Source organism: Seriola lalandi, unplaced genomic scaffold, assembly GCF_002814215.2.
Source record: "Seriola lalandi dorsalis isolate HSWRI2012SDOR001 ecotype SW California unplaced genomic scaffold, Sedor1 jcf7180002054582, whole genome shotgun sequence".
NCBI classification, from domain to species: domain Eukaryota; kingdom Metazoa; phylum Chordata; class Actinopteri; order Carangiformes; family Carangidae; genus Seriola; species Seriola lalandi.
The window spans coordinates 138157-160875 of NW_019525135.1; the positions used below are offsets into that span (position 1 = coordinate 138157).

Below are 22719 nucleotides of genomic sequence, written 5' to 3' on the forward strand. Positions count from 1 at the left end.
TGGAATGAAGATTTGCATTTGCTCTGTTTTGGAAGCTTATCAAGATAAACTTAAACTAGCCGAGCCATTTGAACAGCTGCAGCAGATCACTCTCAAAAACACAGAATTACAACTATTTAGAAGACGTATCACTAGTTTATGCTGTCTCACTCTTTTCAAAGGGCTAGCTAAAGGGTTATTTAACTGAAGAAGAGCTCCAACAATAAGTTGACTGTTGATTAACTTTTGATGACAGATTAATCGTTAGACTCAATTTTCAAAAATGCCAAACATTAGCTTTTGTACCAGCTCAGATGTGAGGATTTCCTGCGTTTCTCCATCTTTATGTCATTGTAAATTGAATATCTTTGGCTTTTCGTCTGTAGGTCAGCTAAAACAACACATGTTAAGATGTCATCCTGGATCCTGGATTGTGATGGGCTTTTTTTTTTTTTGTTGTTGTTATTTTATGACTAATCAAAAAGCAGTCTTCAGATTAATTGGTAATAAAAATAATTGTTAGATGCAGTCATAAACTGGAGCAAACTAACTAAATGCTTTTATTTTTTAATGATTTGCCCCTTGTCTCTCTTTAAATGCAAAAGACAATTGCACTTCGTCTGTTTTCTGTGAATTTCTTTAAAAACTGCTTGTAGCTGTTTGATTTCAGGTTAGTTACTACACATTCTCAGTCACCATTCATTACTTTGCACTTGAATTTTTGAAAAAGTAGTGAACTACTGACTTTGTCACCACCCAGTCATTTTGAGAGCCAGGAGAAATCGTGACTCGACTCTTGAAGAAAAAAAACTGCCTTCAACTAAAATTTGAAATATGACTCACATAGTCACAGCTTGAATGGATCAACTTCAAAATGAGTGCCACGTGATTGCGTCATAAAGTAAAATCTTGGTGAACTGATTTCCATCTTGGACAGTGAGTAGATACTGGTATAACAATCTAAAATCTTTAGTGCTCAGCATAAATTCTGGTGCGTGTATCTCCAACATATACATGCTTCAGGAACTGATAAAGACTATTGCTTTAAAGGGTTTCATCTGAAAAAGTTAAATTAACAAGAGAGGACCCTCAATTGATATTAAAGGTAAAATTCACCAAAATAGGAGTCACAAGCTTTGTCATACGACAGCGCCACTGACTTCCTTGCATTTGTGTGTGTTTTTTGGAGGTGAAGGTCATGGCAGAAAGAAGCCCCATCCAAACAGCAGCCATTTTAATTTGTTTGACAGGGAAGAGAGGTGATAACCTCCCTCTGCAGCCGCGCATCCCCGGGAGGAGGGGGGGGTAGAAAACAAGGAGAGTGAGGGAGAGAGAGTGTAAGCGAAAGGAAAGGAAGGAGGGCTGAGCAGAATAGCGATAAGGGGCTGGATAGAGAGAGTCAGAAAAAGGAGGAGAGAGAGAGGTGCAAAGGAGAGTGTAATATTTGATTATGGCTCAAGGCTGTATGTTTGTCCAAAGGCTAAAGACTGTCAACCAGCTAATCGCGGGGGTCGATGCGTGGTTGTGTCTGTATGTGTTTGTGAAAGCATGTCAGCCTGTGTGGGTCATTGCTATCACCACATAATTTATGCTGAGTACATGTGTCCGTTTGTTTCTGTGCGTGTGTGTGTGTGTGTTTGTGTGTACGTTACGATTTCTGGATGTCAGTTACAGTTCTGTGGGCCTGAGGAGAATACAGTGGTCTCCCTCAGGGTGCTGTTAGTGCCACTCTCATACAGATGTGCTGGGCTGCCACTGTGTCAGTTTCAGTGTGTGTATGTGTGTGTCCTTCTCTTACAGGAAACTAAACTTACTCCTCAGGGTTTAGAGTTCTTAATAGGGCTGGATATCGTCAAGATTTATCAGGTCTGGTTCTTATTGAATCTTGGTTTCAATTCTGGTCATGTTGTTAAAGTAAGAAAAACACAGCTGACTACAAAAATAGATTTAGGTTTTTTCTGCCGTAAAGAGACATTTGTCATGTTTGAGTGTAGCTCTGGTTTCAACAAAGCTGCATTTTGCCAAACATTAAATATCTAATAACATCATAATATTTCTTAATAGGACTACAATCAAAATTTAAAGATACTCAATATTGTACTTACATAAATATATATATTTTATTATAACTATTGAAAATAAGAGCCAAGACTTTAGCGATAGCATTTGCAATGTTTTAAAATGCATTTTTTCTGTCCTGCCAGATGCTGAAGAAGAAGAAGAGAGGAGCTGGGTGGTTTCTGACAAAGACAGAGAGGTAGGTGGCAATCAGCAGCTTTGTATTCTGACATTCAGCCTCTTCTGTCTTCTGAAGTCATTTTACAAAATAGTTTGTGCTTGTAATGTATGTAATGTAAAACTGTAACATTTTTGTCTCAAAAATGTAAATTGCAGTTCTCAAGTTGTGTGCAGTGCTAATGTCTGGTTAATTAGGAGCCAAAGTAATAATTAAAAAGTTATGTGTGATTTTTTTTTTTTTTTTTTAAGAATATTTTGCTGTCATTATTGCATGGTGTTATCTCTCAGAATGAACCCATTTTTGTCACTCGCGATGTGTTGTTTGTAAGATAATATTTATGGACTAAGATCCAGGTTAGTCCATTCAGCCTTACACCAACAACATGATGTCAATGATAAAATTCACCATCTGTTTCAGGCTCAGATATATAACAAAGACAAGGGTGCCAGGATAGTGCTCCCGCGGGTGTCAAACAGATACTACACTGGCAAGAATGTCCAGTGTAGAAACTGCAACAAGACCGGACATCTCTCCAAGACCTGCCCCGAGCCCAAAGTCAGTTCCACTCAGTGCACGCTCACATGTGCACCTTATATACAATGAGCACAAGTATGTGCAACTACTAACCTATGTGTGTCTATGTATGTGTTTGTGCGTGTGCAGAAGTTGTTGCCCTGCTTCCTTTGCGGCACCCCAGGCCACGTGGTCAGTGAATGTCCCAATAAGCACTGCAACAACTGTGGCCTGCCCGGTCACCTGTTTGGGTCTTGCAGCGAGAGAGCGTACTGGCACAAACAGTGTCATCGCTGCAGCATGACGGGACACTTCTTTGACGTGAGTAGCCTATAGCATCCTGTTTTATTAGGTTGTAGTTCAAAAAAGAGAAGAAGGCTCTGCACATATACAAAGAATACCAAACTTACCTTCATCACAGGAAATGCACTTCATTGCCAAAAGTATATTGACACATATTTTTTTGGATACCTGAACATTACACACATATTTGATTGTTGAACATCAAATTTTTGAAATCATGGTATCTAATATGCTGCTATAACATCACAGCATTATTGAGGTCACGGCCTGATGTGCGGCAGTATGGCCTGGCTTTGTCGGGTTCCTAATTCATCCCACAGGTACTAAATGGGGTTGAGTTCAGGGCTCTGTGCAAGCCATCCTCATCAAACTCTGAAAACCATTTCTTTATAGGCCGTGGTTTGTGCACAGAAGCATTGTCAAACCGAGACTGGAAAGGGTCTTTCAAAAATGTTTCCTTGAAGTTGAAAGCGCATTATTATATAAAATATCATTGTTTGCTGAAGCATTAAGATTTCCCTAAATTGGACTTGAGGGGCCAAGCTCAAACCATGTAGAACACCCTGATACCAGGTACACAGTGGTGTGTGTCCACATACTTTTGGCCATATAGTCCCTTTGACACAGGAGCACCAGGTACTGGGACTAACTAGAACACACACATGGTATGAGATGAAGGTACACATGGGTTATGTAGTTAAACACATTGATTGAAATGCATAGGAAACCTAGAAATCCAACTTATTATAGGACCTGCAGATAAATCAATACTAAAAGCAATTAGACAGTTAAATAATACAGATATGGAGACAAATATACAGTAATAAATAGAGGAGAATGAAGTATTGCAAGAATAAGAAAGCTCTGAATTCAATCATCTTCATGCTATTGGCTGAGCCACCGCAATCATAGAGAGTGTGTGTGTGTGTGTGTGTGTGTGTGGGGGCTGCAGCCTGCAGTCAGAACAATTACTACCTAATGTAAACACGATGAAGCACCAAGCACATTTAAAACAAAAGTAAGCTCCCCCACTTTTTATTACCTTTCTACCCCCCCACCCCCTCCTACTTTCTCTCTCTCAGTAGTAATGAGTGACCAGGGGTCAGCACACGCTGCTGTTCACATTAATTGATACACTTCAGCAATTACAGCTTAGTTATGTCTCTGCCATGCTGCATATTCCAGCTGTGGGCTTGTGTGTGTGTGTGTGTGTGTGTGTGTGTGTGTGTGTGTGTGTGTGTGTGTGTGTGTTGGCACTGAAGGGTGAATCTAATGACCATCAATGACAATTATCCCACCGCAACGTTCATTACCTTGGCCATTTACACTAATGCCATAGAATGGAAAACGCTGTGTGTATGTAAGAGCCTGCCTCTGTCTCCCCCACCTCGCTCTCTCTTTCCCCTCTCTCTCTCTCTTTCATTTTCTCACCCTCTCTCTCTTGCTCTCTCTCCGTCAGTCATGTACTGTGCTCTGTGTAATGGATGAGTAACCAGGTGAACACCAGAGGGAGAGGGGAGACCAGGACACACAGCCCATTTTTTCTTTCTCTCTCTCTTTCTTTCTTTTTCACTCTCACTTACTATTTCTCACCTCTTCGTCCAGACCTTCATGCTCATCTCATTCTTCCCCTCTCTTTTGCATATTGTTTTCAGCAGCAAACAAAGGCTGCAAAGTTGTGTGGTATTGTAATTACCCTTTTCTTGGAACACATAACTTTTTTTTTTTTTTTTTTTCTTATGCTCACAAATTATACTGTATGTGTTAGTGTGTGTGTTTGAGAGAGAAAGAGAGTCAGGTCTCTGTCCCCTGGGCCTTTCTGTGTCTCTCATTAAAGACAGACGGTTGACGGAGCGCGAGTGTGTCGCTCGCCTCGCCTGTCGCCCTCGACAACAACACACTACCCCGGCGGTCTGGAGGGAGAGAGCAAACGGGAGGGAGTGGGTGTGGGTGGAGGGGGTTGTTGAAGAATAGAAAGCTAGATGAGAGGTGGAGGAAAGATACAGCTGTCGAAATCCATATTTGTCCATCTCTGTATTCAAATCTAAACAGGGCAGATTAAACCAGAAAAAGTGCCGACTGTTCTTTACAGGCTGCCTTAAAGGCCAAGATTTTAAAAAGAACTTTGGGCGAAAATAGTCAGGGAATTTGCATATCATGCAAATTTATATAGGAACTTTAGTGTATGCAAGAGAAAACTAAACACATAGCCTTCTTCACAGAACAGGCTTAAATCTTCATCTCCTTCTCTCTCTTTTTCTGTTTCTCTCACTCAGTAGGTGTGTAAGTAGATAAATCTTGTTGCCTGCGGCGACTGCGGCATTTTCAATTTCCCAGTGGGAAGTGGTGGCGGTTGGGAAAGGATGTCGGAACGCTTAAGGAACAGCATGGCGAAGCCCCGGAGATAATGCTTTAGCCACACCGGGACAAAACAACTGACTGCCTTACTTACTGACTGTTTGAGTGACTGACTGCAGAGACGCGAGTGGCGGGGGAAACAGACTGTTAACTGAGAAATCACAGTGATAAAGGTTTAGTGAAAGACATAAGAAGAGACTTGAATCAGGCAGGAAAAACAAATGACACCATGGCCTGCTTTTCAGTTTACTGTCCTGTCTGTTAATCAGCATCTCCAACTGACTCACTTCTCATCTCTGTCCCTCTGTGATAAAAGTCCATTGTACCAGTGTTGCCTAAAGTTTCTTCCTCAATGTGTCTTTACTATCCCACTCCCACTAAAGAGGCACAACGACACACTGCCAGTTGTCCTTTAGACATCTCCATTCCCCTCTCTTTAATCTCCTTAATTCTTTTAACACACTGTGCATAAAAGTGTGTGTGTGTGTGTGTGTGTGTGTGTGTGTGTGTGTGTGTGTGTGTACATGTGTGTCTGGGTCTCTTTTCCATATTGACTATATCAACTGTGTTTTCTTCTTTTCTCAGGCTTGTCCACAGATCTGGAGACAGTACCACATCACAGTGAGTATCTTTTCTCAAAACCAGCAATGTCAGCAAACTCCATGCCAGTGCTGTTCACACTTTGACCTGAGCACTGCTTCACTTCTCCACTTCTCTGTTTTCATCAGTGAGCTTGAGCAGAGCTTAATCAGTCCCTACACACAGATGAATGCTAGATGTGGATGTTGTACATTAACAGTGTGTCCTACAAAATTAGTTGTATTTTGGAAACAATGCCAAACTTAAAGTCAGACATATGCACTTGCCGAGGAGGAAGTGTTGGTGATAAGTTTCTTCCATACACTCAGTTCATTCTCTTCCTCGTGCTCTGATCATGACTGAACACTAATGATCAGAGCAGTTATTAGTGTAACTTCACAGTTGTGAGAGAAGCATAACAGGTGGAAGAGAAAATTCAAGTTGTCTATTAAAACATTATAGAGTAAATGTTATTGATGATGTTTCTTTTCTATAAAATTAACATTATGTCTTATTGAAGGTGTGTGTTTTCAAATCATTTTTACTAGATACTGATAGTTTTGAAACTTGATATGTAAATTTAGTATGAAGTAGGTTTGAGTAAGCACTAACGTGGGTGGAAATGTTAAATACGGAGCCACCAGTCCTTACAAGCAACCAGATCAGGAGACATTTTCTAAACAACATGGTTGACACACTGGCAAAATCTAAAGTATATCTTCATGATAAAATACATATTCAGCATGGCAGGGGAGCTAAAAAAAAAAAAAAAAAAAGGTGTTTGTGTTATGCATCACCACACCTCGGCTTTTATGTGAAAAATCCTAATACTATGTTTAAAAATAGTACTTGTTTTAAGTGTGTAGAACCTACTAACAGTTTGGACTCAACCTGTGTCAAATTTGGCTAAATCCCACAGGATGTAGGAGTTGTAGTAGAGTCCCAATTAAAAAGCAGAGAAATGTGAAGGAAGAAGGTGGTGGCAGTGGCGGGGGTGACTAAGCCTTGCAGCACGCTCAAAAAGGCCCACTTACAGCCCTTGACACTTCTTGAATCTTTTTCATGCAGAACGTTCCTTGTCGGGATAGAAATATTTTAAATCTTACGGTGCAAAATATGTCTTGACCAACAGTATGTCCAACAATATCAGGTTAACTGAGCTGCTCTGGAAAAGGGAGAGTTTTTAATTATTCACAAGCGTTTTATTTATAGAATATGATCCATTTATAAATAAAAAATGCAAGTGCTGTTTGTGGAGGCTGTGCATTAGTGGGTATGGGCTGCACTTAAACAAAATTCTAACCTCTTATAACCTCAGGGCCTCAGTGATGACCCTCACCTCACTCTTTCCTCATGCTTCATGTACCAGCTTCCACTGTCTTTACAGATAATTTATATTTTAGCATTTTGATGTTCTGGAAAAAAAGCTGCATTGTGAAAGTGAAGGTGTCATCCGATCACTCGGAATCAATAAGGCAGTTGTGATTGGTATTGACCTTGCCCTGTAGCAGATGAGTGAACCATGGCAGAAAAAAACATCTCAAAAGATTAAGGAAGTGCCAAGAGTGATGGGAACCTCATGTTCAACCTAAGTGCACATACGACATGGCTCTGTGTGTGTGTGTGTGTGTGTGTGTGTGTGTGTGTGTGTGTGTGTGTGTGTGTGTGTAAACAATGTGTCAAAGAGTAGAAAACTGTGTGACAGTCACATGGGCCATATGTCAGCGGGGAGGCATTTGCTTATTTGTGTGTGTGTGTGTGTGTGTTAATCAGAAATCTGAAAAGATAACTAGTTTTCTTGGCTCCTTACTTGTGTGTGTGTGTGTATGATTGTGTGTGTGTGCATCTGAGCGAGGGGGTGATATAGACCTCAGCCTAAGAGAAAAGAGCAGCTTGTTTGTCAATTAAAAGACGTGATAAAGCATGAAATGGGCTGCCAACGCCACGCGGGACGAGGGAGTGAGAGAGAGGGAAGAAGAGTGTGTGTTTGCATATATCTTGGTGTGCACTTTTGTGTGTGTGTGTGTATTGGGGGAGGTCTGTCACTCTCCTCTATGGAGATTAATTAGCAGGGGCTGTCTAATGAAAAGGCAGCATCGTTAGCGCTAGGGTAGCACGGCGGGAGAGACAGAGGGAGGAGGAGGAAGGAGGAGGAGGAGGGAGCGGGACGGAGAAGTTCCAGGGGAGACGCTGGCAGAGAGGATGGGAGTTGAGTTTAATTGTCGCTCATGTGTTGGCGGGGGACGCTATATGTTTCACTGTAGAGCTTCACTTTGAACCACAGACAAGAGGAGAAGACCCTGATGAAAGAACAGCTGAAAGATTCTTTGGTCGCTTCGTAGGATGATGAAACCTCCGTTTTTTTGTGTGTGTGTTTCCGTGTGTGTATGTGTGTGTGTGTGTTTGAGTGTGTGACGATGTGCTTTAACGGGTGGAGGATTGTGACCCAGGTCTAATTGAAGTATTTAAGCCATTTAAGCACTGGGAACAGAAGGTCGTTACATATCCAAACTGGCATGGGGGTTAGGGGCCCGCACAAACACAAACACACACTCGCACACAAATACACTTACACACATGCATACACAGGGCTCCTTCTGTTTAAGACAGCCTCATTTTATTCATGATGCTGTTTATGACCCTGAACTCCCCAATGTGTGTGTGTGTGTGTGTGTGTGTGTGTGTGTGTGTGTGTGTGTGTGTGTGTGTGTGTGTGCGCACACACGCGCATGCTCCCGCTTTGGGAGATGTGACTCTGTCACCTTCCGCTGGGCTCAGCCAGGTGTGAAAAGGCATTCTGTCAGACCTCCCTGCTACTGGGTCCATTTATCCTTCGTTCATGTGTGTGTGTGTGTGTGTGTGTGCTGGGTCCGTTTATCTTCTGTGAGTGTGTGTGTTGTCTGCCTGCACCTGGCCCTCAACTAACAAACTCCTCCAAACCACACAGTATAGACCACAAAGCCCTGGGGTATTTACTGAGAAAGTAAGATACTGACACACATGGACACGCACAAATACGCACACACACACACTTCTACAAATATATAGAGCAGTAAATGGAGTAAAAAGTGATCCACAACATTTTCATCTTGTCTGTGTCATGTGGGTTTGAAAACATTTTTACACAACAGTAATATTTACACCAAAAGGTTAGTTTCTCCCTCCACAGAGCAGATTTACTTCAACAACTCTTTCTCTTTCTCTTTCACTCACTCACCCACACATATACACACACACACACACACACACACACACACACACACACACACACACACAAACAGACAGACAGACAGACAGACAGACAGACAGACACCCTGGTTTTACTTCTTTCTTTTGCATACAGCTTCACAGCGTGGGGTTGCTCCTTTTCCTGCAGAACCCATCTGCTTACCTCCTTCCATCTTTTCTAGCCTTTGTCACTAAATCCAGTACAAACAAAATTTCATTGGAAAAACACTCAAAATACTCATCTCATTGGTGTGATATTGAACACATTCTAGCTGCTTTTGAAATGAAATTTTTTTTTTTGATGTGCACTTTTCTACCAGCCAGTTTGTGTTTCTCTTTAGCTTTTTCTTAATTTCCCAGAATACCTTTTCAACAAGTTCAAAGAAGAACAGGTGTGAACTTCTTAGTTTCAGTCGAAGGTGGGTGTGTGGTTGTGTTAGTTTCGTTATCAGGGCATGCCCATGATCACACCTGCACATTTCTTGTGACTACATTGCATCACTCTCCTGCTGCTTTGAATCTCTGCTGAAGGTTGAGTGTCCGTGCAGACAGAGGCTTTTGCTCTTTAAATCTGAGTTAGTGAAAAGTCTGATGTTCACAGCTAATGGTTTTGTACGACTGAAAATTGCAAATGCCATTGGTGCTGTGCTTGAGTGATTTCATGTCTGTGTTTAGCCAATCAGCAATAAGAATACAAAAATACAACACAATTACAAAAAAAATTGACCCAAAAAGATAGTGTGAACCTGCAACTAATAATTGTTGATATATCTATGTATCAGTGTTTATTTTATTTATTTTAGATTAATCAATCATTTTGGCTGAAAACTCAGAGTAAAAAATGCATCACACAATCCAACACAAGTTCTAAATGCCATGTTGGATTCAACTTGTTTGTGTCGATATAAGTGAAGATAAACAGTTATATTGATATTAAAAGAGAAAAGCAGCAAATTGTTAGTGAATTATTGGCAATTGCTCTTGAAAGATTGCTTTAAATGATTAATAAATTATCCAAAATCCAAATTTTTTGTCAATCAACAAAATGTACTTTCACTTTACCACACGATGAGTTTGAACTCAACAGTGTTGGTGTTTTCAAGAGAGATTATGATGAAGGAAGAGAAGGCAAAAATAACTATATTGTTATCATTAACAGACAAGAGACAGATGAAGACGAAGAAAATGGAGAAGAAAAAGATGAGGTTTGAGGACAGAGAGAGGCGGACAGGGAGGTAAAGAGGAAGACGTGGAGGGGTGATGGATGGATGGAGGATGAGCAGCAGAGGCCACAGAGCAGGTTTAGCAACCTGCTGTGTGTACACAAGCTGCATTAATGCATGTAAAGATCATGCATAAATGCGTGCATGCATGCAACACACACACACACACACACACACACACACACACAAACAAGTCACAGTGACTTTTTCCTCCTGTTAGTGTTGTCAAAACCCTGCTGTCCTGCATTAAGACCAGAGCGCCACCCTCTGGCTGCTGCAGGAAGTGAAGACCTGCTCCCTTTGACAAACAAGGGTATTTCAAGTGAGAATTATCCTCCTTTTAATTTTTTGAGACTCTGAATGTGGGTCACATCCTAATCAAAGCATCCGTGTGCCCTTTCCGTATCTTTTCATGAGCAGTGTGTGATGTTTTGGAACGAGAAGGAGCCATGTGACATTAGGCTCGACATGACTCACCTTCATAGCAGAAATGTACTCTGTATGAAGAAGAGACAGAGGGGGAAGGTACAGGAAGCTAGAGAGAGGGAGAGAGAGAAAGGAGCAGGCGGAGTGTATTAAACAGAGACTGGAGAGAGTGAATCTGAGCGCAGAGCTGCTGATTGGTGCAGGTATATCAGTGTGTGAGCATTGATTGGCCTCTCTTTAGATAGTGGTGGTGACACCTGTACGTGTGTGTTTATTGATCAGTACAACTGCCCGTGGTGTGAGTGTGTGAGTGAGAGTGTGTGTGTGTGTGAATCGAGCGGATTTTCTCCTCACGGGGGTATCAGTGTGTGTGTATTGATCTTTTCTCCAGGGACAGGTGTGTGTGTGTGTGTGTGTGTGTGTGTGTGTGTGTGTGTGTGTGTGTGTGTGTGTGTGTGTGTGTGAGTCAGAGTCTCTTTGGATTCCTGAAAGAAAACAGTCTGTGACCTTTTTGTTCGACACAGAAATGAAGTCATTTTAACACCTCTCCTTAAACTCCATTTGGTATCCCTCTTCCTCACCTGACTGCCTTTCTTTCCCCTTTCCATTTAGTATGTTGTACCTTTTTATACCTTTTTGTCTCACTGTCTTTCTCTAGAAGGTTCTTTGCTGTCTGCTCGATTCTCACATGCCTTTGTTAGCCCAAGGTTAGGACGTTTTGCCCCTTAAAATCCTCTTCTCAGGGGAAAAAAAAAAAATTCATTTACATTTCTGTAGAAAAAAAAAATCTTTTGGCAAAGTAGGCCTCTTGAGTTTGTCCATGTCAAATTAAAGCATATTATGCATAGTGTGCTTACAATAATCAAATATTTAGTGCGTGTAATTTAACATTCCTCTTTTTTGCAGTGTCACTGTCATGTGCAACTTTATCACACTCATCAGATGGTGTAACATTTACTGTCCTCGGGTAATGAAACTTGAAAATAAGTCTAAAAGGTTAGACGCACTTATGCAAACCTTTGTTTTATATTATTCATTTTTACTTATTTCATATTTCACTTTAAACTCCTAAGACCCCTACTTTCACATGGCGGGCATTTTTAATTTCTCTTTGCTATTTAGGCTGATTGGGACCTGAGAAAAATGATGTCCACATATGAGGACATTAGTTTTAAATTTTGATTACTGAGTGGCAGTATAATATCCTCATATGTGGTCACCAGGCCCTTGTTGAGAAAAAGTTAGTATTGTGGTCTAGAGAACCCAAAATGTGAGGTCCACATATGTGGACGCCAGGTCCTAGGAGGTTAAAGATACAGCACTTAGGACATATCACTGTTATGTTCGAGTTGTTTTAGTGAAATTGTTCTTTCTTGTGCTGTAGAGGTGGAATTTCAAGTATTTTATGCAATCTAATAGTGTAAATATCATTTCATGTATAGTGTCTGTAGTGTACTGTTGAAAATTGTCAGATTTTTACTTTTTTTTTTGTGTTTTATATTATTTATTTGAATCATAATTTCTACAAGTTAGGATTAGAAATTGGTTGATCTGTTTCTTAAATAATAATATTATTATTTTTGCTCCTGTACAGATGTTTAAGGAGCTCCATATCTAACAACAGGAAACGATTTGCATATTCACAGACGAGATATTAGTCACGTATTCAGTGTAACTGTTAAATGTTCAGTTCTTTGTAAAAACGACTTCTGTGAATATATCTGGTACATTGTGTTCCATGTTCATTGTTTGCCTCGCTTACTTATTATGGTTCATGGTCAATTGCCAGACAAGACAAGCTACTAATAAAGTAACTTAAGGACATTTCTGTTGTCATACAAATTACACAGAATTAGACGGAAGTGGTTTTCTTTCAAACAGAAAACTGACTAGTGCATTAAGCTGAAGTTGAAGATGTTTTTCCTCCCCAGTACTCCCCAGTCAGTTCACTAAACACAAAGCATGGTGATTCTCTAGAAAAGAAAAATGTTTTTCTCTCCACAGACTCATACCAGAGAGAATTAGTGTTTGTTTACAACTGTTTTACTCTGTTAGTTCATTCTCATGACAGGGTGTCTCTCCTCCTGCTTCAACCAGACTCACTTTAGCAGTTGGTGTCAGCCTTGGGTGAAGTTCTTGTACGACCTTTTCAGCATGTTGTGTTGAGTTGGAGCGACCTTCAGTGGTCAAAGAGAGAACTGCACTCTAATCCAGCAACCAGTGAAGAGAAGTCAGCCATAGTTGATCAGTGTACACATGTGTTGTCATTGCTTTGTGAGCTGCAGCAGTCTCAAAGACATTACCATTGTAGATTTAATGATGATCCCTCCAACCCTTTTCAGAGTAACATTCATACAACATATGCCTGAGTCCTGGGCCCAGGTCTGGTCCATATACTTCCACATCTGGACTGATCCCAGCTGTTATCCTCCAATGATGGCTGACAGCCAGGAAGATTTTCTGTGTGTTCACTAGATATGGTCCAGTTGTGGAAGTAGCATCTGATAGTCATGCTGTTTGTGGGCCGGATTCGGGCCGAGGAACCGGGTGTATATTGAGCCAGAAGAAGCGCAACATGTGGCCCAAGTATTCGCCAGAATAATTTTGCTACCTGGGAGTAGTGTAGTTTATGTGGGTCAGGTTACAGATTAAAGTGGCTACAGCTTTAGATTCAAATTGCTAATTTATAAATCCCATATTTAGTCATTTATATTGATAATATGCATGAATAGTAGGAACACCAACAACATAAAAAGACAAAACAAAATGGACAAAAACAAAGCTACAACTGAAAAAAGAACGAATTATCATTAAAGCAGTATGGGGTGACTAATAAATCTCTAAACATGAGTAATGGCTTACCCATCAATCCTAACAGTTTAACCTCACAAAAATAATTTATATAATAATGATCCATGTCGACTTCGACTCTTCTGTTCTTTCTGCTGAACTTGAAATGACAGGTTTAAGCTTTGACCTTTATTCCACTTCTTGTTCTGTCCTTCCTTCTGTCTTGCCGACCTCTTTTTGTCATTCCTCTTACAGGAATGTGCTCAATTCAAACGGTCCTCTGTCAAAATCCCTTAAATCCACATCCATTCAGTGGGCTGTTTTTGCTGTCTCATCATTGTACAGTACAGACTCTCCAGTATTCTCACCTCTGCTGTGTCAAAAGGCTCTCAACTCTTTATTCTACCTCAGACTGAGACAGTGGCGGCACAGGGGAGAAGGGAAGGTACATTTGTAAAAGGAAATGCTTTTCTTATGTCTTCAATCTAGTTTTATTACCAGCTAAAGGTCATCAGGGAAAAGAAAGTAAAGTCCATTTGGGTGGTACAGTTCATGGAAAAGAAGAACAGAACAGAACATGACAGTTAATGATAATTAACTGGTGTATTTGTATTCTTTCAGTCATACAATCAGCTCAAAAACACTAAGTGTAGGTCCCATATGGGGAATCTGGCTTGAAATTTGCACAAAAATAATACACAGAACAAAATAAAGAACAGAAAATACAATGAAAACAAATTACAAATAAGACTTCAAACAATTTCATTTCGTTTCATTTATGGACAATTACTTAGATAATCAGTTAATTGTTTTCTCTGGTACTAGCTTCTTAAATATGATTATTTCTGCTTTTTTCTATTTTTATATCATTTTGGCATTTTGGACTGGTGACTGGACAAAACAAGCAATTTGAAAATGTTACTCTTGGCTCTGGGAAATTGCAATGGATGTTGTTCACAATTTCCTGACATTTAATAGACTAACAAAAATAGTAAAAGTATTTCTGAAAAAACAAAAAGAGGTAAAACAAATAAATAAAAACAGAGAAATCACCACAGATCCTCATTAAACCTTGTATATAGTTCAGTGTCTTCACTCAGGAGGACAGGGACGCCGCACTCAGGTGTTTATTCTTAGGTACAGGTGTCTTCACATACACTGCTGGATGTACATTCAGAACCATAGGAATGTACACACAAATATATATACACACACACACACACACACACACACACACACAGGTGCAGTGTTATCAGAGGTCTTGCAGGCTTTGCAGGTCTTTGTGCCTTTCCGCTTAGCTGGATGGTGTCGATATTGGTGTGCGTGTGGGTGGTTGAGTGGGTGGATGTGTGGAAGTGTGTGTTTGTGTGTGATTGGTTGGCTGAGATGTAAAATCAGGGTTTAGCATCCTGACCAGGGCATAAGAGACTCAGTCCATCTGTATATAGTGCGTCTAAATCCCTGTCTCTAATGTCCACATGTGTTGGCTCTGTCTAATTGCTGGGAGTAAAGTAGGTAATATCTTTCCTTATAAACATGGCCTCACTCCGGCCACACCAGAAAGGAGCCTCTGAACTCAGCAGTGAGTGCTAAGAATAGAAATTGAATAACTTAGACCTAGATTTGAATAGATTAGCTTGTATCCTCTGTTCCGCCTGCCACGGTGTGACCAGATTACCTCCACTCACTCCCCTAAAAGGGGGGGGGGGTTCTCCAGAGGTGGCAACCCACCGCCTTTCACCCCTGCATCACATTATCATTACATTCCAGGAGCATTTTCTAGCTCTAAAGAGAAAATCAGGACTCCTACTGATTGTCTTCAGACTGATTGACTGACTGACAGGAGGAGATAGGAAGAGCCTCTGGGAATTGGACTGTGTGTGAGTGTGAGTCCTCGCAGGGCGCGGGGTTAGGGCTTCGGTCTGAGTCTTTGTGAACTGGCAGACACAAAGGGGGCAGGAATCACATCTGGTTATTTGAAGGACCCCCCCCCCTCCTCTGTAGCCTCCCTAACGGCACACATGCACACCTCCACCTTAAACGCTCTCCTAAGAAAGATTGCTTTTCTTGTTCCTGTTCATGAGTGAAAGTAAACACTAATTAATTTCTTAACAATTTTGTAAATAGCACAGTTGTAATTCCCACATGAAAATAAGAGGATTAATAGTTAGGTCTCCTGCTCATTTTCCTATTCTGTTTGAATGGACGTTCACCTTATAGCTATTTCATCTCTGTAATTCACGACTGTCTAATTAACCCTACATATTAACCTAATATGTACATACTGGCATGTTTCGCACACACGCACCACAAGGGTCTGTTTGTTTTGGTATGAGCCCAGTAGTCTTGTGTTGTGTTGCGAGGCTGTTTCCTATGATAAAGCATGCAGAGTCGGTCCCCGGTGGGTCCAGTAACATATGCAAACCTCTCCCCTTTGCTGCAATAACATATGCAAAACAGCGCCGCTGGCCCCGGCCCCCACACTTCCACCACCCGTTACTGTTCAGTTCCCACCCCCTCTCTCTCACTCACACACACACACACACACACACACACACACACAGTTATCAAACACAATCCGAGAAGCAAACAGGCTTGTGTATATGTGTGTGAGTGTGTGTGTGTGTGTGTGTGTGTGTGTGTGTTCCTTCAGATTGTAGTCTGTAACAGTCTGAGCTTTGTGTTGGCCAAAGGATTATCACGGCTTTGCCACCAGCAGCTAAGGCAAGGAGCAGAGGAGAGAGCGGGGCTTAGAGAGACACAGTGTATGTGTTGGGACAACTGTGGGAAAACGTGTGTGTGTGTGTGTGTGTTTTTGAGAAAGAGAGAGAGAGAGTGCTCATGTGTCTGTGTGTATGCATGAGAGGCCACGGATGGCTGGTTGTCTGTGTCCACACAGCGAAGCCCTTAGGACCTTCTCAAACACCCTCCTACACACACATCCTAAATCGTCGGTCCTCTTCGCAGCTTCTGTCCTCTTTTTGTCTGTGAACAGCTTCAGAAGCTCTTCGTGTCATATCAGCAGGAAGTGGATCAGGTTCGGATCTCTCCTGCTGTCTCTGCACTCAGAAGACTCTTCGTTAAACACAGGCAGATGTTTTTAACGTAGCCTCCCTTGCTGTGAAGTGTCTGTCAAGCAAGTTTATGAATGAAAACGTAAGGGCCTACAGGGCAATTTGGATGTACTATTTTTCATCAGATTTGATAAGATTTGAATTCTGTCATGAACAGCAGAGACTTACACTTAAGTCTGCGGGTCACGCGGTGATTTATAGTGCATGAGCCAGAACGAATGTTGTTTTCAGAATTTTGTATGGTTTGCCTCTTATTCTAGAGAATTACTGCAGATTCTTCAGCTTCGGGCCTCTGAAAAATAATTAGTTGATTTTAAGTAGAACTGCCAGTAGGTGTTTGAAACGAGGGGTCGCAGGTAGACGATAATTTGTCAGGCGTCACAGCCACAGACCTACAATGTAAATTTTTTACCCTTTCATTTTAAAATTTTCACGTGATGAGTTTTCAGTCTGAAAAAACATCCACTGACATTCACATGGAAGCAGAGCCAGTCAGCAGGCTGCTCAGATGATGATGTGATTCGTTACCTTCGGAAGCCCCCTAATGGTGTCAACAGCTATTTATATCAAGTAAAGTAATGCATGACTTTGCGATGACAGAGCCGGTTTCTCTGATCAAAATTTAATCATAAACTGATTTTGGTGGATGTTTTAGGAGATGTGTGACCTTTTCAGAACAGTTGCTGTGTTTATCCCAGTAGAAAATCAGAGTTAGTCAGGTGTAGGAATAGATTTGGGTTAATGCAGGACCTGAACAAATGTTCATTGAGGCTTGCCCAGCAATCATATGACTGAACCAGAGTTAGTGGACTGATTTGCCAGGACATTTTGACCTCCGATCACAAAATCACAATCAAACAAAATATCTCCGGCTTTTACAAAGAGGCGAAGATGAAATTTTATGCCGAATCAATGCTGAAAATATGCCTGCCTTATGTTGACTTTCATTGCACAGCCAGACTCTGTAGGATTCCTCTCCAAACCCCTGAGAAAGAAAGAGAGAGAAAGACACCAAACTGATTTGATCCCTCAGGCCCTCACCCCGTTACCTATTTAGATGCCACCGATAGGAAGCGCCGGATGAAAACAGAGAGCAGGAATGAGAGAGGGATGAGGGTTCATCCAGTTAATTAATATTGTATGAGGCAGACAACTCCTCACACGCACACGCATACAGAAGCGCATTCAGTCCAGGTTTTTCAGACAACTATCGCAGGTTGATGGGAGAATAGGAGGGGATTTCATTTCTTTTCTCTCTCTCTCTTTTTCTCTCTCTCTCTCTCTCGTGCTTTCATTCATTCTGTCTGTGTGCTGGATCAGAGTATGTGGAGATAACACAAGCCCAAGGTCAGGGAGGGAGAGACAGAGGGAGACCTACATCCAATTTACATGAGAGATGAATGGGAAGAGGGGCAGGAAGGATGGAGGTCGGGGGGCTTGAGACGGGGGACTGTGATCTCCTTAGGGTGCGTGTGTGTATTTGTGTGTGTGCGTTTGTGTATGTGTGTGTGCGTGCGCGTGCTCGCAAGAGGTCTGTGATCTCCTGGTCTTTGTGATGGAGATGGGCCCGGCCGGCCTGACCCGATAATGACGCGACGCTCTAATAGCATTCATCCTTTCTGCCGCAAAACTACTCAAGCGGAAAAGAGAGAGAGAGAGAAAGAGAGAGAGAGAGAGGGAGGAGGAGGAAAAACAAGTGTGAGGGGTAGATGTGGGGATGGAGAAGAGAGGGAAGAAGGAGGAAGGGAGAGGAGAAGAAAAGGAGGGGAGGTTAGCTAAGCTATGTTTAAGAAATGACGTGGGGCACAAATCATTTGTAATCTTGGAATCAGGGCTGAGAGACGAAGGAGGGGGCACTTTAGATGAGTGTTAAGGTTCTGTGGTGTGTGTGTGTGTGTGTTTTAAAGAATAGCATGATGCGTGTGTGTGTGTGTGTAACATTAGCAGTAAATGCACTGTGCCTGTGTCTCCTCTCTCTCTCTCTCTCTCTCTCTCTCTCTCTCTCTATATCAGTGTATATTTGCTGTGGGCACTGGAGCATGGAAGGCTTTCAGAACACTGGCCCATAGGGGAACGGGACCCTGTGTCCAACACACACACACACACACACACACACACACACACAGACACTTACTTATCATACAGGGTCATTACAGGCCTCTAACTATAGCCCCGGTAATCACTGGTTTATATCAGCACCCGTATTCAGCGTACAATACACAGCAGCTCGTATCAATAGAGAGCATGGGAATGATGGTGGAGAAGAGGGAGAATGAGAGACAAATGGAAAGTTAAACCACTGTTATATTATATCCATCATGTTAACAGAGAAGAAAAAAAAAACTCCTTTAACAGAGAAGAAAAGATTTTGAATTTATGTAAAACATTTTCTTACATCCTTACGTTTTCTAGTAACAAGCTTTTTAAATACTGTTTTTCTGTATTTAGACTAAGACAGGGCCTCCTGTGAAGCAGCACAGACAGGACAACGGTCGATCTCCTGCCTACTGCTACAACTGCTCCAGGAAAGGACACTTTGGCCATGTGAGTAGCTCACTAAAGTTTTTATTTAACAGCCTGCCATACTACATGTGTAGGTATTTGCCATTTTGCATACTTCTTTGTGGCCTATAGACCAAAATTAAACCCAGAAAGAGGGCAAAAAATATGAACAGGAACTGTTAACAGTATGAAATTGATTTCAAAGATTCTTTACTCCTGTACAAATGAAAACATTTCTTTAAGATGCTGGTAGAGGGCAGAATAAATCACAGTTAAGAAAGTTCAGTCGTAACCACTATTCATATTCATATTTCTAGAAGTTATTCTTTATTTTCTGCATGAGACAAGAGCATGAGATTTGTGTGTGTTTTCCTCAGGTCTGTACAAGGCAGAAGATGTTCAATGGGGTGTTTGCCAGCATCCCGTTCATCAACCACTACGACACTGTGGAGGACATCAAGCGCAGACAGCACAGGTTGAAGCTGAAGGTTAAAGGTAAGTCTCACACAGACACAAACATCTGTTCGGCCTTTTACTGTGACTGCAGTTATTAATTCTCTCTAAGCTTTGACTTTTGAGCAATATAAACAACTTGTGTGTTCATATTAGGGTTGTAATAGTACACCAAATCAAAAGTTTGATAAAGTATTTGCATTGGCTTAGGAGTCGTGGTTTGTTGTTATCTCTAGAGTGGAAAAATTACATTTTCCTTTTCTATTCTTTCAATTTAAGTGAATGCCCTCAAACACTTGCATATGGTCATTAAAGTCATCTAAAAGAAAAATGCATGATGTCAGTATTCTCTATTGTACGCTCAAATTCAATTACAAAATAGCAGAGCTCAGGCACTTTGAGCGAATGCATAATGGAATAGATTGACATTTTGGGAAATGCACTTATTCACTTACTTGCCGAATGCTACATGAGAAGACTGATAACACTACTGACCTCATTTTGGCTCATGATGCCCATGGTGCGGTGATAACATCCCTGCATGTAGAAAAAAAGTCATTAAATCCTTTGTGCTTCTGTTTCCCGCAGAACTGAAGAAAAACGGCTTTTTCCCCACCACCTCCCAGACCCCTGTCACTCCAGGACCACCAAAGAAGAAACAGAAAATCATCCATCATAAGAACAACCATCAACCTAACCAAACACCTCACCACACCCCTAAGAACCACAAACCCAGTCCCAGCCATATCTTCTTTAGTGTCGATGACTTTAGGAGCACAACACCCAAAACAAGTAAGTTCAATAAGCACAAACAACAGGAAAGCACTGGCAGTGTGAAACAGTGGAAAGCCAAGAGACCAGTTCCCACCTCGAGAGGCCCGCTCCCACCATCTAAACTAATTTTGGATGAGGCGGATGACTTTCCTAGAGGAGGAGGCAAAGGAGAAAAATTAGAGAAGAAGAGGAAGAAGAATAGAATGAAGAAAACAATGGAACTACCACCAGAGGGACACAGAGGCAGCAGATCACACCGTCCCTGTTGGACTGTAACTGGCGGGATGCAGGGGTCAGAGTCTAGGCAAGAGAATGGAGAGAAGAAGACGAGGAAGAGGAGAAATCGAGACCGGAGGACTGCTGACAAAAAACTCTCTGCACCAATGTACCCAACGGATGAGAACCTGTTCATCATCAAACAGAGGAAACGCAACAGATAGCATCAGTATGTGCGTCAGAGGCTGTCAGGGCTGTGATCTTTTTGAACAGTGGTTATTTGTTCATGACATTTCGTGACATGACTCAGGTCTCACTGCAAACGACACCAGTTCCACTTTAGGGGTTCATAGGCCTTTTTTCACAGAAGACATTTTGACATGTCACAGCCAGCAAAGCTTGGATGTAAATAATAGCGTAAATGACTGAATTCAGTTTAATGGCCTCAGTTTCAGGGTCCTGTTTATTGTGCATGCTGGCTCACTGTCATGACTTACTGAGACACTCGAATAGACTGGGGACATTGTTAAAGGACAGGCTCACAATTTTTCCAGGTGTCCATATGAACGTTGTTTATACTGGCCATTAAAACATCCCTTTCTAATGCTCTTTCATCGTAAGGGATGGAAGGGGCAGCTGAACAGGGAATCGCTGGCCAGGAGAACAAAGGAGTGAATTTTGTACTATAATGGCAGGAACTTTGGAAGATATCTACTTGATTTCTCCCACTCAAACTGCTGAAGCCTCATATTAACTTTAGATAAACTTCTAAAAACATTTCTGCACAAAATAAGGACTGCAGATTTTGTGCCCCAAAAATAGTGAACCTATCCTTTAATGCTCTAAGTAATATCTGTGCCTTTCCTACTCTTTGACAAGTCAACATTTGTGCTGTGAAAAAGGCCTTTTGTGTTTGACATTGTACTCTGAACTGAGTTTCAGTTTCACCCTACAGCCCCTATTCAAACTGAAGCATTGATTCATGACTTGAGATGGAAATTTTAGTACGTGAGTCAAGTTAAGAGTTCATACAGCTAGTTCATTAATGATTTTGTTAGACAACACGTCATTTCAATTGAGCATTCTCAGTTAAACAGGATGACTTTCATTGCTAATAGACATAAAGAGACAGTGAATAAATTGCGTCAACCTACAGTGTTTACAATAGATTATTCATTAGAAGTATGTATGTATAAGTGTGTTGTAGTCATTGTCATCATCTTTATTCACATAAATTTCAGACCACTGAATTAAAACCAGACTCGCTCTTTGAAGTACAGTAAGAGAATTTCCTAGTGCCTCTGCTCTGAACGTAATTTTCAAGTTGTTGCTGCTGTTGGAACCAAAGGATGATGAATTTTTAAAACTACTCTTGGGAATAGTGTCCTTTTTTCATTTAGAACTGAAGGGATGCCTTTTTTCTATAACACTCATTCATTTGTAAATTATCAAAATATATTAACATACTGTAAATATGTTTATTACATATGTTTGATTTGCAAATCTGAAGAAAGTCACTTCACCAGTTCTTGTGTGGTGTGGATAAGATTCATCACAGACATGCAGCCCTGACAATTTTAACCATCCAGTATTTGAATTGAGTTATTTATCTAATTTGTTGTGGTTGTAACACGATGAAACCTTAACATACAATGGAAGAGTGTAAGACGGGACTGTGATAACATGAATACTACATAATACATGATATTGATATTGTTGAGACTGGGGGAAAATAAAACTTGAATCTTTATTTTTAGTTTTATGATTCAGGAAGTGAAATCAGCTGCATCAGTTGTTGGCATTTGTTTAGTTGACAACTTTTAGTTTTTCAGTGATAATTCACATTGCATTTATGTTGATGATACATTAAAATCCTGTGTTCCAATTCACTAAATATCTTTTTTTTCCAATAGATATCTATATTATTATAGGCTCATGGAATTTCAGTCATGTCTCAAGTGTATCGTTAGTTTTTTTTCTTAACTAGAACTGAGGAAAAACAGGTGGCGCTCCTTCAATTAAGTCATCCTTTTGATATAAATAACCTCATAAATAAATAAAA

General features: G+C 41.1%; 1 protein-coding gene across 1 annotated transcript in view; it reads left to right on the plus strand.

Annotated features, from left to right (window-relative positions):
• zcchc7 (zinc finger, CCHC domain containing 7) overlaps positions 1 to 22551 on the plus strand; it is a 50863-nt gene extending 28312 nt beyond the window's left edge. Inside the window, exons 4-10 of the mRNA XM_023418573.2 lie at positions 2184 to 2236; positions 2636 to 2773; positions 2882 to 3052; positions 5978 to 6013; positions 19161 to 19256; positions 19592 to 19709; positions 20256 to 22551. Of these exons, the coding sequence (XP_023274341.1) occupies positions 2184 to 2236; positions 2636 to 2773; positions 2882 to 3052; positions 5978 to 6013; positions 19161 to 19256; positions 19592 to 19709; positions 20256 to 20881 (1238 nt within the window). The 3' untranslated portion in view covers positions 20882 to 22551. The remainder of the gene's footprint in view (positions 1 to 2183; positions 2237 to 2635; positions 2774 to 2881; positions 3053 to 5977; positions 6014 to 19160; positions 19257 to 19591; positions 19710 to 20255) is intronic.
• The last annotated feature ends 168 nt before the right edge of the window (positions 22552 to 22719 follow it).